Raw genomic sequence first — 13,973 nt, 5'->3', positions numbered from 1 at the left:
TTTTCAAGAAGGCTGGCAGTCAGTGGCAGCAGTTCCGGATGTAGAATTTTAACAGCAATTAGTGGATATACATGTAGGTCACAGCGTCAAGGTCTGATAGAGGCAGTACGCAAGTCTACAGTCATGACAGTTGCTGGTAGCGCTCATGACTGGAGCAGACACAGAAGTTGCCGATGATACTCGCATGGTGCTCGATTAGTGCCATGTCTGGATCTTTTTAGTCAACCGGTCAGAGGTACTAGGTTACGCATGTTTGTTCTTATTTGTATTTCACTCCTAACTTTCTGTCTGGTCGAGCACTTCAATCAATGTCACGGTAACATGGTGTGGTTTACGGGAGTTTTTGTGGCTGCAGCTGGTTAGTCGTGGTAAATATACATGTATGGTGCTATTGTTTCTCAGTTTTAAATTTGGGCCATACATGTTGGATAACTTTTTGAATGGATAACTAAACACCATATCAATGCTAGTGTGAATACAGGCACTTGAATGATTTTCCACATGTGTATAATTATCTTTTATCTCTGGTTAAAATGTCTTTTCTTTTACTCTGATTCCTAAGTCCGAACAACACAAAGAAGTAGGGCGAAATGTGGCAAAAGGTTGGAAGAAGCCAGTTACGGTAGAGTACAATGTATTTGAAAGATTGTGAAAGTAGGAATAACTTCCTGTACGATAAACAAAAACGTGCCTTAAAAGGGCAAGATTTCCATTGATAATTTCTGACATGGGACGTTAAACGTCATGATATTCACGTTTAACGTCATCAGAAAACACCTCTGTGATTGGACAAAACACGTCGATTCCAAACATAAACACCAGATTTAAACTGAATGCCTTCCGTAAGGGTAGTCTTGCAATTTCATGATTTATGCAAGAAATTTAGCTCCACATCTGTGATTTTTTCAAGTCCCAGTGAAAGTTAGTTGTCAAAAACGTTGTTCAAATGCCAGGAAAGCTTGAATTGCCATCCTCGAATGCACTCGGCTTTCGTGATCCCCTACATACCCGGGATATCATGATGTACACCCGTTTCCATGGCAAATAATAAACGAAATTAAAACCCACATAGCATTGTTATTACCCATCAAAAAGTTTACATACTTCATGAATCGTAACAGTTGAACAACTTTAATACAGTGAAGGTATTATTGGCCTACTTCGTCCCTGGGTAAAGTGTATACATTCTTGTTTCGATTGAGATTGACAGACGCACCATTTGCTCAAAATCGTATACATGCGTGAAAGGTGTGAAGTGAGCAGACGATCGTGACTGTATATTTTTGCAATAAAGCTTACAGATGATATGTATTTTCAGTGCTGACCTCCTTGCTTTGATGTAATAATCTTCAGATTCAACGAATATATCAATACAAACACTTGAAACCCCTTAAAACAGAGTCTTTCTCAGTGTAGAACAAAAGCGTGTATCCGTACCTTAGCATCCTGGTTTACCTTACATCGACGTTGGTGGCGCACTTTCGAAAACGAAGCGCATGTGCGACCAGACGATCGATCGATTAATTATGCAAATTACTCATTAATATTCATGGCATTTTTATCAACAGCTAATCAGTTCTTGCCATTACTCAACGGAACAATTGTGCCAAAATTTCGCTTGAATTGAGCAAGTCGTTTTGGAGAAAAAGATGACACAGACAGACAGACAGACAGACAGACAGACAGACACACACACACACACACACACACACACATTTCAGCCCTAATATATCTCTTCCTTACGGAAGAAAAAATGGTGCCCAATCTCCGACATGGAAGTTAGAGATATCGCATATGGACACAGCACTGAGGAATTTTCGAAAAAAGGAAATGACGAAAATATACATACGCTATTTACGATCGCAAATTCATAATACTGTACAGGTACACACATTTCGCGTAACATTGGTGTCGCAGGCAAGACTAGGTAGGTTGTGCACTTGAATGTCATGTGCACCTGATATCAGGTCGCGCGACACGACTGCATATCAAGCCGTGCTCTTTTTATTTTTCGTAATTTCCCTTTGAACTCTTGGGCATAGCCATATAAATCGGTTTATATTATCCGATATCACCTCTCCATTCGTCGAATCACCGTTCGTGCAGTTTCTGTAACATGACACGAGTCTAACACGAGGGTCACGCTACAGAAACCATATGGAGATCGTCTTCCAAAAATATACACAAATTTATAGATGTAGGAACGTTGGGGTAGGTAGATTTTTTATTCTATTTTTATTCTATTGTTTTCTGTGTGAGTGTCTAGTTCAGGTTTTCCATTGTTTTCCAAATGGTCTCTGTGTTGTTTATTTCTTCCTATCAGATCAGATGTACAGCCATTACAGATTGGAAGAACAGTTTTATTTTATCTTTTTAAGTTGATGTCAGTTTCCGCATCCACTATTTCTCATGAGACTTCACAATTTTTGCAATTTTATTATTGAAAAGTGATAAGTTAGGTGGGGTCGGGTAACTGGAACCAACCAATTAATCTTTTTATTTGGCCACGTCAACTGTGGAAATAATGTCAGCGTTCTATAAATAGCTAACACATTATGCACATATGCGCCATTATTTGTACACACGTTTCACCCATCTAGCGAGTCAAGTCGCACATTCTTAATCTCTCCAAAAGAGCCCAGACTAAGTATTAATTCATTTTATCTCATTTTTACCTTCCGGAAGGAAGGTTTTGTATTAGGGTTGAAATGTGTGTGTGTGTGTGTGTGTGTGTGTGTGTGTGAGTGTGTGTGTGTGTGTATGTGTGTGTGTGTGTGTGTGTGTGTGTGTGTGTGTCACCATTTTCTAAAAAAACGGCAAACGAAATTTTGTAGACATGTATGTTATTAATGGTTTTCGGTAATTAAGTTATATCTCTATAATGCACACTTCAAATCCATTATAACTTAATACATAAGTTTGCGATACCAAAGCGCACCTGTCCTGAAAATATTAATAATGTAGCTTTTAGTTTTAATAAGTTATTGGCATATTTTTGGTAGGCCACAAAAAAGAAAAAATAGTTTCTGGTCAGAAAATATTGTCTAAAGTGGTGCGACTTTATCACCATTTTCTAAAAAAACGACTGGGTCAATTCAAACGAAATTTATTGCATGTGTTCCTAAATCTGTGTTTAGGTCCAATGGAACACTCCAAATTTGGTGTTTTAAGTTATTTCTCTGCAACATAGAATTGTTCCAGGTTAATTGTCGCCATTTTGAACATCACTGATTTATGCAAATGTATGCAAATATTCAGAAGGACTCCGACACAAGAAACAAAAGTAGGTTCCAAAGAATGTGAATGTGATGTCTCATTTCCGAGAAACATGGGATTTTTGGTGTTGGTGGCTATTTCTAACTGTACTGTTATGCAAATTTATGTAAATATTCAAGAGGGCTCCTAAGGTAAACTCAATAAGTAGGTCCAAAGGAACACTCATGCCAAATTTGATGCTTTATCTGGCGTATAACAATAATCCTCAAAACTGACTATGGTTACGAGATCACCCCAAACGAGAGTCCAGGAAAATGAGATTTCAACTCACCTTCGCAGGAAGTAGCTTCTGGAGCAGTGCATCATGGCGAGTACTTCACGTCCAACATTGCAGGCTGAACGATTTGGATACCTTCACTACAGATTATCACTGCTCAAGCGACTGACGTATATTAATTACAACAAACAGGCCTCGTAAGCCCATTATTTATGCTTGGAAGACATGTACTGTCTGAGTTCCATCGCCGGGTAGTTGGAACGTGGTTTGGGGTGGTCTCGTGGGCAGAGCCCCCAGCGGCGAGAGGCTGGGTAACCGAGACTATACATTGGACCATGCGATATATGATATAATGATATTGTTAAGAAGAGAACAGACAGACAGATAGACAGATAGACGGATTTTCAGTAACTTTTATTAAAACCACAGTTTCACTAATTTGTAAATCCTACGATTAGAAACCAAATGTCTGAAATTTCATTTTCATCATGATATTGTGACAAAATATCAAGGGTGCGGTGTCTAACGTAAAAGCGGAAGGAGTTTGTGGCGAGAATGAGGTATTGACGTGATAACGTTAATAGAATTGAGACCATGATAAACAACTTGAATTTCACGTCGACAATGACACGTGATTAGAGTCAGCACAGCAATTTGTAAAGATTTATTGCATTTTATGAAAGATTATTGGAGTATATTAACCTACCAAACATAGTTCAAAACATTAAAGTGACCTTACACTAACTCTACAATCGTGATACCTTGGTATATGGTTATATGCCAGCCTGAGAATAGAGGTAAAGACACTTGTATTGTAATCACCGTGATATCTGGTATCGTAAACCGATATCCTCCTGATATCTCCCAACTTATTGTTGTGCTAACAGTAAAATAAATTCCGACTTGTAAGAGTGAATAAACAGTTTTGATATAATAAATATGTCCTGCCTAGTCCATCTTTCTGTAAGGCACGGCTCTCAACTTACAACGAAAATCATAAACCCTGAAACAAAACATAACCTGGCCAGACAAAAATCTTACCAACATCGTTTCGTCATTCTTACCAATATTGTTAGACTTTCTTTGCATGTGCTACCATAATATCTTTAAGGAGATCATTGCCAAATGTATAAGTCCCTGGTAAACCTTAGGTTGGCGCGTTTTTTTTTGATATTTTAGAGACAGTCAATTGACTAAAATGTAACAATTGTAATTCAGTTCTAGTCGTGCCAGACGATAACATCGAAATATTAATTAGATTTGTGTCGAACCAGACGAGAAGATTTTACAACATCAAAGAGATATTTTGTCTAGCCAGACAAAAAAAACTGTAACAATGTTAGTGAGAAGCTTAAGTTTGTCGAGCCAGGCGATGTTTTATTGGTAGAGTTGACTTCTCAGACAGAGCTCAGAGGGCGCAGAGCCTAGAGAGCTCAGAGGGCGCAGAGCCTACAGAGCTTAGACCCTACATCAGACCCTGAAAGGTTACTTAAAAGATATTGTCCAAATCAATCATTTCGTAAAGTTTAAAGCTATCCTGATGACCTTTTCATCATGTACGAGTTAAAGTGTCCATGTATGAAGATGTACACGAACGGCCCGTTCGAAATATTCCTGATAAACTTGACTTTATCAGGATATATTCCTGATAAACTTGACTTTATCACGGTTACTACAAAAAAAAAGTTTATCGATCAGACCTGAGACTGCGACCTCAGCCTACCTCAGAGCGGAAGAATATTTGCTCAGAGCAAAGTAGTGCGCTATATTTATGCTTATTACATTTATTTGTGACCACGTCTACGTAATTCCCTACTGAAAACGTATTTACAAATAAATTTTAGACTTATTAGCCCATGTATAAGTTTGTTAAACAAGACAGACGACAACAGAGTTTGACTTGCAGTGATACATTCAAAAAAGTGTTCGGTCTTGCCATCAGTAGCATCATTTTTTGCAATTGATATGAAGAATTTTTGTAATTTGTTTACACAACCTAAGAGTTCGGTCATGCTTATGGATGTGTCAATCAGGATGTGTGTGTGTGTGTGTGTGTGTGTGTGTGTGTGTGTGTGTGTGTGTGTGTGTGTGTGTGTTTGTTTCATTGTACCTGTGGACATCATCGCTAAAAAGATAGTTTTTGAAATGTTAGCGTTTTGAATCTTGGATGGTACTGCCAAGAGAAGAAAAGTTCTTTCTGGTTTGTCATTTTCATTGCAAAAATTAACAAACTGACCTATCTTACAATTGAATATCCTGCATAAATGGATGCAAATAGAAGCAAATACTTGTACTCTCATATAACTAGGTGAATCCTGCAGATCTTAGACATGCAGTTAATGTTTACATTCTTTTCACATGGGGCTTGGGCTCAATGAGTGATCTAATCGTTGAAACAAACAAACAAACAAACAAACAAACAAACAAACAAACAAACAACATATGAAGGTAAAACTTATGGGATGAAATAATGTCAATAAAGGTATTTATCCATAGAAATTGACAGTCATATTGCCATCACACTACATAACTTTATATGGACAGAGTCGTAGTCCTTGTCCCCACCTATAAGTTTACAGGTCTACAGGTAGGGACCATTACTACTCCTCAGCTCTTATATATATATAGTGTGTGATGGCAATATGACTATCAATTTCTTTAGATAGATACCTTTATTTACATTGTTACTTCATCCTATAATTTTCAACGTCATATGTTGTTTGTTTGTTTGTTTGTTTGTTTGTTTGTTTGAATGATTAGATCACTAGTTGAGTCCAAGCCCCCTCTGGTCTGTTATGCTGTAAAGCTGTCAATGCTGCTTGCAGGTTTATTATTCTTTGTATGACTCAAGTCATCTTCCACAAATTCTGCACTTTGAAACCAAAGCCTTTATTTTAACAGTCAATGCAACCCAGTCATGCTTCAGTGCCATTACGCTATGCTTTTTGTATTTTTGCTTACAAGAGTGACAAGTCTTTCACTACGTTATGTTTTCCTGCGTTCAAATAAATGCATGCTGTTCATTTGAAACACTGACTCATACTTTGTTTTAAAACTCATCTATATATTTTTTCTAAATTGTTGGATGTGGTGAATGCTGTTTGTGTTTAATAGTTGTGTGTTGAGTTGGTGAACATGCTTTCAACTGGACCAAAATAAGCTCTTAGCTTTCTCAGCATTAAAAGAGGATTGTGTTACTTGATTAGCCATACTGCTCTTTGTTAGCCTATATTTGATGGGATGGGTCATGTTCACATATCACATCATTTCAGTAGTTTTTGGAATCTTTTCATGGCTTACTTTGTACACAAGTTTTCCATTATACTCCCTTGCCTTTTACAATCAGCCTTGTCTAAATACATATGTTTGTTGTTGATTCAAAATTTGCATCAAAACAGTGCTATAGAGAAAAACAGTATAAGACTGTAATCTTGCGCAGATACTTTCTAATTGGTGTTGTGATGAGATGAAATTCCACTCATTATGCCAATCAAAATTCTATGTAATTTGACTTCTGTAGATATCTATAATAAATGTTCATGCAAAACATTGATAAAGAAATTTTCAGCAGAGCATACAATCTACAGTATTTCTGGGCATCTGAGCTCTTGGTGTAGCATGTCTATGAATGACCAGCTTGTTTCAATGCCTCCTTTTTTGCTTTTTCTGTTTGTCTCTTATCTTGAGATTTCACATAAATTCAACAGTGCCCTAACTCATTGCCCTATTGGCAATCTTACGTACACTCGTTCTATATTGTCCTTGATCTGAAAGGTTAGTTTCTGCATGACAGGGCTATCTTCTGTGTTTTCCAATATTAATGTCTACATGGCAGGGCCATCGTTGAATTCTGTAATCTTTTATTTGTTACCCTGCAAAGTAATCCAGTAAGAAATCATTACATGATATCAAGCTTATGTCTGCATCATATACAGCACAGTTATAGAGGGACTGTGTAAGAAAAGATAAAGGAGAGAAGTGAATACAACTAAGTAAGTAATGTTGCAAGGAGTGCTATCTACATTAGTAAAGTATGGTTGAAATTCCTGCTTAAATCTAAATTTCAAACTTAGAGAATGCCTGAATAACGTAGTTTTGCCCAAAATAAGATTAAACAGTACACAACAACCCCCCCCCCCCCCCCCCCCCCCGGTTAGGTCACCCTCTATAGTTGAGTGTGTACGCAGTAATGATGGCGAGTTACGGACTATTTTCATGGATACAACCCCATAGTTCCTACGCATGCTACACATTTTCTAGCAGTTACGGGGTTGCCAGTGCTTTACCTACTTTAGAAATATAAGAGTCACTTGGTGTCTGTGTTTAAAGACAGGTCGTTTCTCGTTTATTTGTTTCAATATTAGCGTAACCTTGAATTGTCCGCCATTTTCGGCATTGCATATCTGTATGTGCACTTCATACAGATATATGTTTAATATCTGACTACATGTTCACTAAGAATGAAAGACCATCAAGATTGCGATCTGAGTATCTGAGCTCTGTGCACGACCTCTGTGACAGAAGCCTCTGACCTCTGTCTGAGGCCTCTGCGCCCTCTGAACTCTGTCCGAGTCTACCATGTTTTATTTCAGGGTTTATGATTTTCGTGGCTATTCTAGTTATTTCTCTTACATAGATCATCCATAATATTTGCAGCCTGCTTGAACACATTTGTACATCTACCTTAGCACTGGTTCACACCATATCATCATGCAAGAAGTTGAGAAATTGATATCTAACGACGAAGAATATATTCAAGACCTTGACATTTTTCTGAGAAATATGAGGGTGCCCAAGAACGATAATGTCGACGATGAAATTTTCATGAAGGGAGTTTTCAAAGACCCTAGCTTTCGACCTGAAAAGGAAATTCGCATACTTTCAATCGGTAGTGGCAGTGGTAAGTCTTCATTCCTGTAATACATATTGTTAGCTACTTTCACGGTACCTGTATCATTAATTATTTATCGTATTTTGTTATCAAAGTTCAGAAGCAGAACTGTAAAACTAATTGTTCAGTTTCCCAGCTGGGTAGTGGTTGGAAGAAATTGGCAAAAATATGGACAAATAACGACATGTTTAGAAAACAAAGTTATGTGTTTAGCCTTCTGGAAAGAAGAAGTCAATGTGCGCGTGCACATTCAGACCAATGCCTTTCTCGTTTGTGCTCTGAACGTGTCATTACATGTACGCCTACACAATTTACTCCCGTACACGTACGCGTTCTAACGTTTAAATACTGCATTTAATAGAAGAAAAATGGCAAAAACTTATTTACAGTTACCTGTAGACCGCCATGTTGACGTAGTAGCATCGTATGCTGATACAGAGAGAGAGAGAGAGAGAGAGAGAGAGAGAGAGAGAGAGAGAGAGAGAGAGAGAGAGAGAGAGAGAGAGAGAGAGAGAGAGAGAGGGGGGGGGGGGCATACAAAATACATTCGCATGCATGGCCGTCACCCACCCATCACATCAAGAATGTGGGAGGGAGACTGGGGGGAGAGAGGCAGATGCATGAACAGCGACAGGCAGACGGACAGATAGGCATGGGTAGAAGGCATGATAAGTTGGGTTTGGAAGGAGGAAGCGTAGGTGAATGATGGAATATGTTTCAAAACAAAAACAAAACACAACAGAGTGATACTACCGGTAATTTGTTTCTCTATTAATCAGGTGATATTGATAAATTCATTATCAATGCACTGACTGCCATACATCCGAAAATCATCTGCTCTGTAGTTGAACCAATGAAAGTAGCAGTTGCGAATTACAAAGAAATGGTGACGTCACACAAAGCAGAATGGAGTGGTGTTGAATTCAAATACTACATTCAGACAATTGAGAAATACCTGGATGACAATCAAGATGACCACAGTAGACGGTGTGAGCATTATGACGTCATACATGCTATTCATTGTGTGTATTATTTTGAAAAAAGAGATGGAACATTTAGAGATTTATATAGTCGGTTGCACAAGAATGGTGTGATGTTGATTCGCATCTCTGGCGGTAAGTACACAGGGAACTGACCTTCGTGATACATGTTTACGTTTTGGTCTTGATGGCCACCATAGAGGTTTAAAACACCCCAATCTGATTAAAATCTGATGTTGTAAAAGCAGCTAGATGCCTTTATTTACCTCTACATGTACATAACTTTGTGTCGTTTGTTTTGTTTTGAGCGATCGCTGCCGTCTAGCCTCTTTCACCACATCAGATTTTAATCAGATTAAAAACACCCCTAATTAATCTTATAATTGCCAAGAGATCACAATTACATGACAGTTTGCGTTACCTCTTATCTTGTGGGAGATTATCACACTCATTTACCATTAACTAGTATAGAAAAGAGACTTCCTACTAGTGTGTGCATGATTGACTGTTTGTCCAGTGTGATAATCTTCCAGAAGATTAGACATAAAGCAAATTTTCGCAGTAACTGATCCATGCTAATTACAAGATTAGGAGAATTTTAATTTAGATAAGAGGATAATGGACAAGGTGTCTTTATTTAGTCAATAAAGAGAGAATTACATACAGCTGAAAGAGAGAAAATTCACCAGGGAAAGCAGAGAAAAAAGTTCTATATTACCACACAAAACTCAATGAGTCAATTGATCAATATCACACACAAAATGAGTTATATTGCACCACACAATATAATCATTCAATCGGTCAATCATTCAACCAAATAATAAATCAAACTATAAATTGAGAGGTAATTAAGCCGAATAGTCAAACATTACACTCTGCTTTACACCTTGTCTCAGTCCAAGCATTATCACTGATAAAATGTGTTAAATAAACTTATGAATATTTATAGTGATGGACTGGAATACTAATTTCTCTGTCTAAAATTGGTATTCCAGTCCACATTAGTGTGGACGCAGGTTCACATGTATAACTGAAGTGGCTGTTTGGTTATTTTCCTTTCTTTTAGGAGGCTTCGCAAAATCAAAAGTTTACATAAACCGCATAAGAAAATTGGCATACACAGGTGTAGCAGATATGGAAGAAATTCTGTTGAAGGAAATCCCTTCAGATGCCACAGAAATCAAAACAACAAAAGCCGATGTAATTGTCACCGAATGTTTCAACGAAGATTCAGATGAAGGCAATCAGTTATTGGATTTCATTACTCAGATATCAAAATTCAGAAAATCTATGCCGCAAGAAATTGTACAAATGTATATGAAATATTTGAAATCTGAGTGCGTAGAAAAGGAAGGGCGTAATTATCTGTTGGGTAATCATCAAGTAAATTTCATCATTAAGAAAAAATAGGGTTTAGGGAACAAGCAGAATTTAGAGGGAAAACTGGTGGGCATGAAAAGAATTGGGGTGCAAAGGGGAGGATGACAATTATGATGGTCTGAAAGGGAGGGGGAGCACGAAATATTTGATTCAATGACTTGGTTGACCCATGAATTTTTTTAGTATGAAGGGGGTGGGGCTGTGAAAATGTTTGTCTCACTTTGATTTGGGTTTGAATTTAAATTATTAACCATGGATTTGACTTGTGTGTGCATCATTTCTTACACAATACGAGTACAGCAATTTGACTATACTGTGGTTGTACAGTAGGTCACATTTTAATAGGTAACTTGCAAACCCGCCATGTTGAATGTTGCATCATGGGAAATTTGATGATAAATACTAACCAATTAGCATCATAAACAATAATGTTACATTGTTTGTAACCACGAATGATCAATTCATAGTCACCCTGACCGTTGTGGGAGGTTTATTTTATCAGTAGCTCAAGATTAGATATTACGATAACCACAGATAATCCCATAGTCCTTTGCGTCTGAGCATGCTTAGTCTGGATTGCAACTTCCCTATTGCAGTCATTTTTAAAGAAGAGTCACAAGAGGGCACCTTATATATGGAATGACAAGTGCTAATAATATAATCCAGGGGTATAATCACATGCCAGTACAGAACAATAGGAAATTGTGGCCAAAACATTTCCTAAATATTCTGTCATCTTACATGTAAACAAAGATAGTAGAATTCTCTTGACTAGTTGAGAATGCCACCAATGTCATAAAATACTGGGAATTGAAATTACAAAGGTTATAATAGTCGTCCATCATTTCTGGGCCTACGGCTGCATTTGAACAGCGCACTCAGCGGCCAAAGTGTCAAATCTTTTGTCTTTTTGATGTTGGGCTTATGCCTTATGCTTATGAGGGTCATATTATGTTTGTAAAATACTTTTACTGAAGAGAAATTGGCCCGTTTGACTAGACTTATTCTTCACAGAATTCAGATACATTGAAACTAGAAGTAGATAGTACTTCCATTCCTGCTAGAGTGATAAAATATAACTATGCCCTACGAAAGTTCACTCACAGGGGTGGAAATACCTGGAACTCCCTACCAGACAACTTGAAAACAGCTGAAAACACTAGTATATTTAAAAGGCTATACAAAACCCACTACTTGGACGCTCAGCCCAAGTAGCCAGGTGCTAAAACGTCACCTGGTTTTTCAGCCAGGTACAAGAAGAGATATCACCAATTGTCTTAGTTTCAACTGTTTCTGTCCCCTTGTTCAGTCATGTAACTTTGTATTCATTGCATCCGTTTGCGAATTCTTTGTCACTCTGCTGTGTGTTAGTTCACAATTCGCTCATCGAGTATTTTTTTTCTCACATTAATTTATTGTGCAGTGTTTTGCTTTCGTTCTGTCTGAGCATGTGTGTATGATTTTTTTTTTTGTCCAGTGTGAGGGCCTCAACGGAAAGAAGTGTTTCACTTACTTTTGTACTGTAATACTTACTTGAGCTACCCTGAATAAATATATTTTATTATTAAAAACACAAACATCAAAATTGTGACGACTTGGAGCAGAATTAGAAATCCATAAAAAGACAAGACCAACAATTTATTATTCATGAGTTTTTTACTTTAATATCATTAACAATAACAATAATACTGATTTCTATTTATTACAAAAATTGTTTCAAAAAGAGAAAAGTAACATTTCTCCTGTCATTTGAGTTTATATCATAATAGACAATGTGTTTATTGGCTTGGATAGGTAGCCCATCTAGTGACATCATAATAAAGTTACATTTTGTGTGGAGTTAGGTGGTCATTTTAGCACCACCATGCTACCAGATACGGAATTGACTAACATCCTGGCTGAAGCAAAAACTACTGGTATCAACAAATACAAATAAAAGACATAATAATTAATTAAATATAATTTAATGCTGAACTTGTTGAGAATTGGCCTACATCCTTCACTTGGTCGATTTTACCCACGTCAACATTCACTTTGACATTTGAATGAACTATTTTACTTTTAAGTAAATATTGACAAGAAACCAGGTTACAAATTTCAATGGTTTTGTTTGTTTGTTTGTTGGACTCTATTTAAACTCGATAAATTGTTGCGCCAAAGGCTCTTTTCATGTGTTTATGTAGTCGAGTTCCTTTATGATGCATTACGATTACTACCATCACCTCTAAATGGTAGTAATCGTAATGCTTTGTATAGGAACTAGACCAGTGTATGATATGTAAGATAACATCAGTGGCATCACCACACATCTCTTTACAACAGGGCTTAACCAATATCCCACTTAGTTGTTTTTTAGCTGTACAAGCAGAACAATGTGCTCTGACTTGTGAGATGTCACCACATGGACCTGAATCAGCAAGGAGAACAGAGCTGTGTGATGTAAACATAGGATCAGTCGATCACAAAGGGAATGATTTCACGACAGACTTCAACATATCTAAGTCTGTTTAGCCGTTGATACATGAAATCATAGTTTAAATTTGAATATAGAACCATTGCGCGTTGGGCAAATGTCTAAGCGAGAGTTGACAAGACATAGTTGAAATCGACCGAGAGTAGGTTGTGGACTAATCAAATATATACCTTGTTGTAAAATACCTCCTGAGAGACATACTGATACAAATTGCCCTGAAAGACACATGGACATCTAAAGCTGAGTTCACACAATCGTTTTTACACTCATGCTGTTTGTGTATATTAGCTAAAGGTTGTAAACATTGTTTGTTTGTTTGATGATATTCAAATTTATGTAAATTACATGCTAATTTATTGTCAGATCTATAGTAATGTTGCAAGACTATTGGGACATAGTAAAAGAATGGAATTCAAACAGCTGTATTGGTAAGTCCCCACTACATGTATTACCATAGTCTCAACAAGAATTGGCACATAGCAATTGATTCCTCGACACAAAATGGCTAACCAGAGAAACTAAAGGAGCACATTGTCTACATACAATTTCCATCTGTCACTGCTGAATGGAGTTAGATCATGACCTGACAAAAGACCCTTTTGGACAGCTCACAGCTACATAAATCTAAGCTAAGATAAACACAATATAAAACTATTGCTGCAAAATGATGATATAAGCTATACATATAGACATTGATGCAAGTAAATTCAAAGTAGGGTGGCATCTCTGATAACAAGTTTTCTTCAAGTGGTGCAC

General features: G+C 37.2%; 1 protein-coding gene across 1 annotated transcript; it reads left to right on the top strand.

Annotated features, from left to right (window-relative positions):
• Positions 1–8,203: 8,203 nt before the first annotated feature.
• Positions 8,204–13,255, top strand: LOC144453214 (histamine N-methyltransferase-like). The gene is made up of 4 exons (XM_078144490.1): positions 8,204–8,393; positions 9,164–9,499; positions 10,431–10,747; positions 13,067–13,255. The coding sequence occupies exons 1-4, from the start codon at positions 8,204–8,206 to the stop codon at positions 13,253–13,255; spliced, it is 1,032 nt and encodes a 343-aa protein (XP_078000616.1).
• The last annotated feature ends 718 nt before the right edge of the window (positions 13,256–13,973 follow it).

The sequence above is a fragment of the Glandiceps talaboti genome, chromosome 23 (genome assembly GCF_964340395.1).
Source record: "Glandiceps talaboti chromosome 23, keGlaTala1.1, whole genome shotgun sequence".
In the NCBI taxonomy this organism is placed as follows: domain Eukaryota; kingdom Metazoa; phylum Hemichordata; class Enteropneusta; family Spengelidae; genus Glandiceps; species Glandiceps talaboti.
The sequence above is the reverse complement of the archived record's forward strand: the minus strand, read 5'-3'. Positions and strand labels throughout refer to the sequence as shown.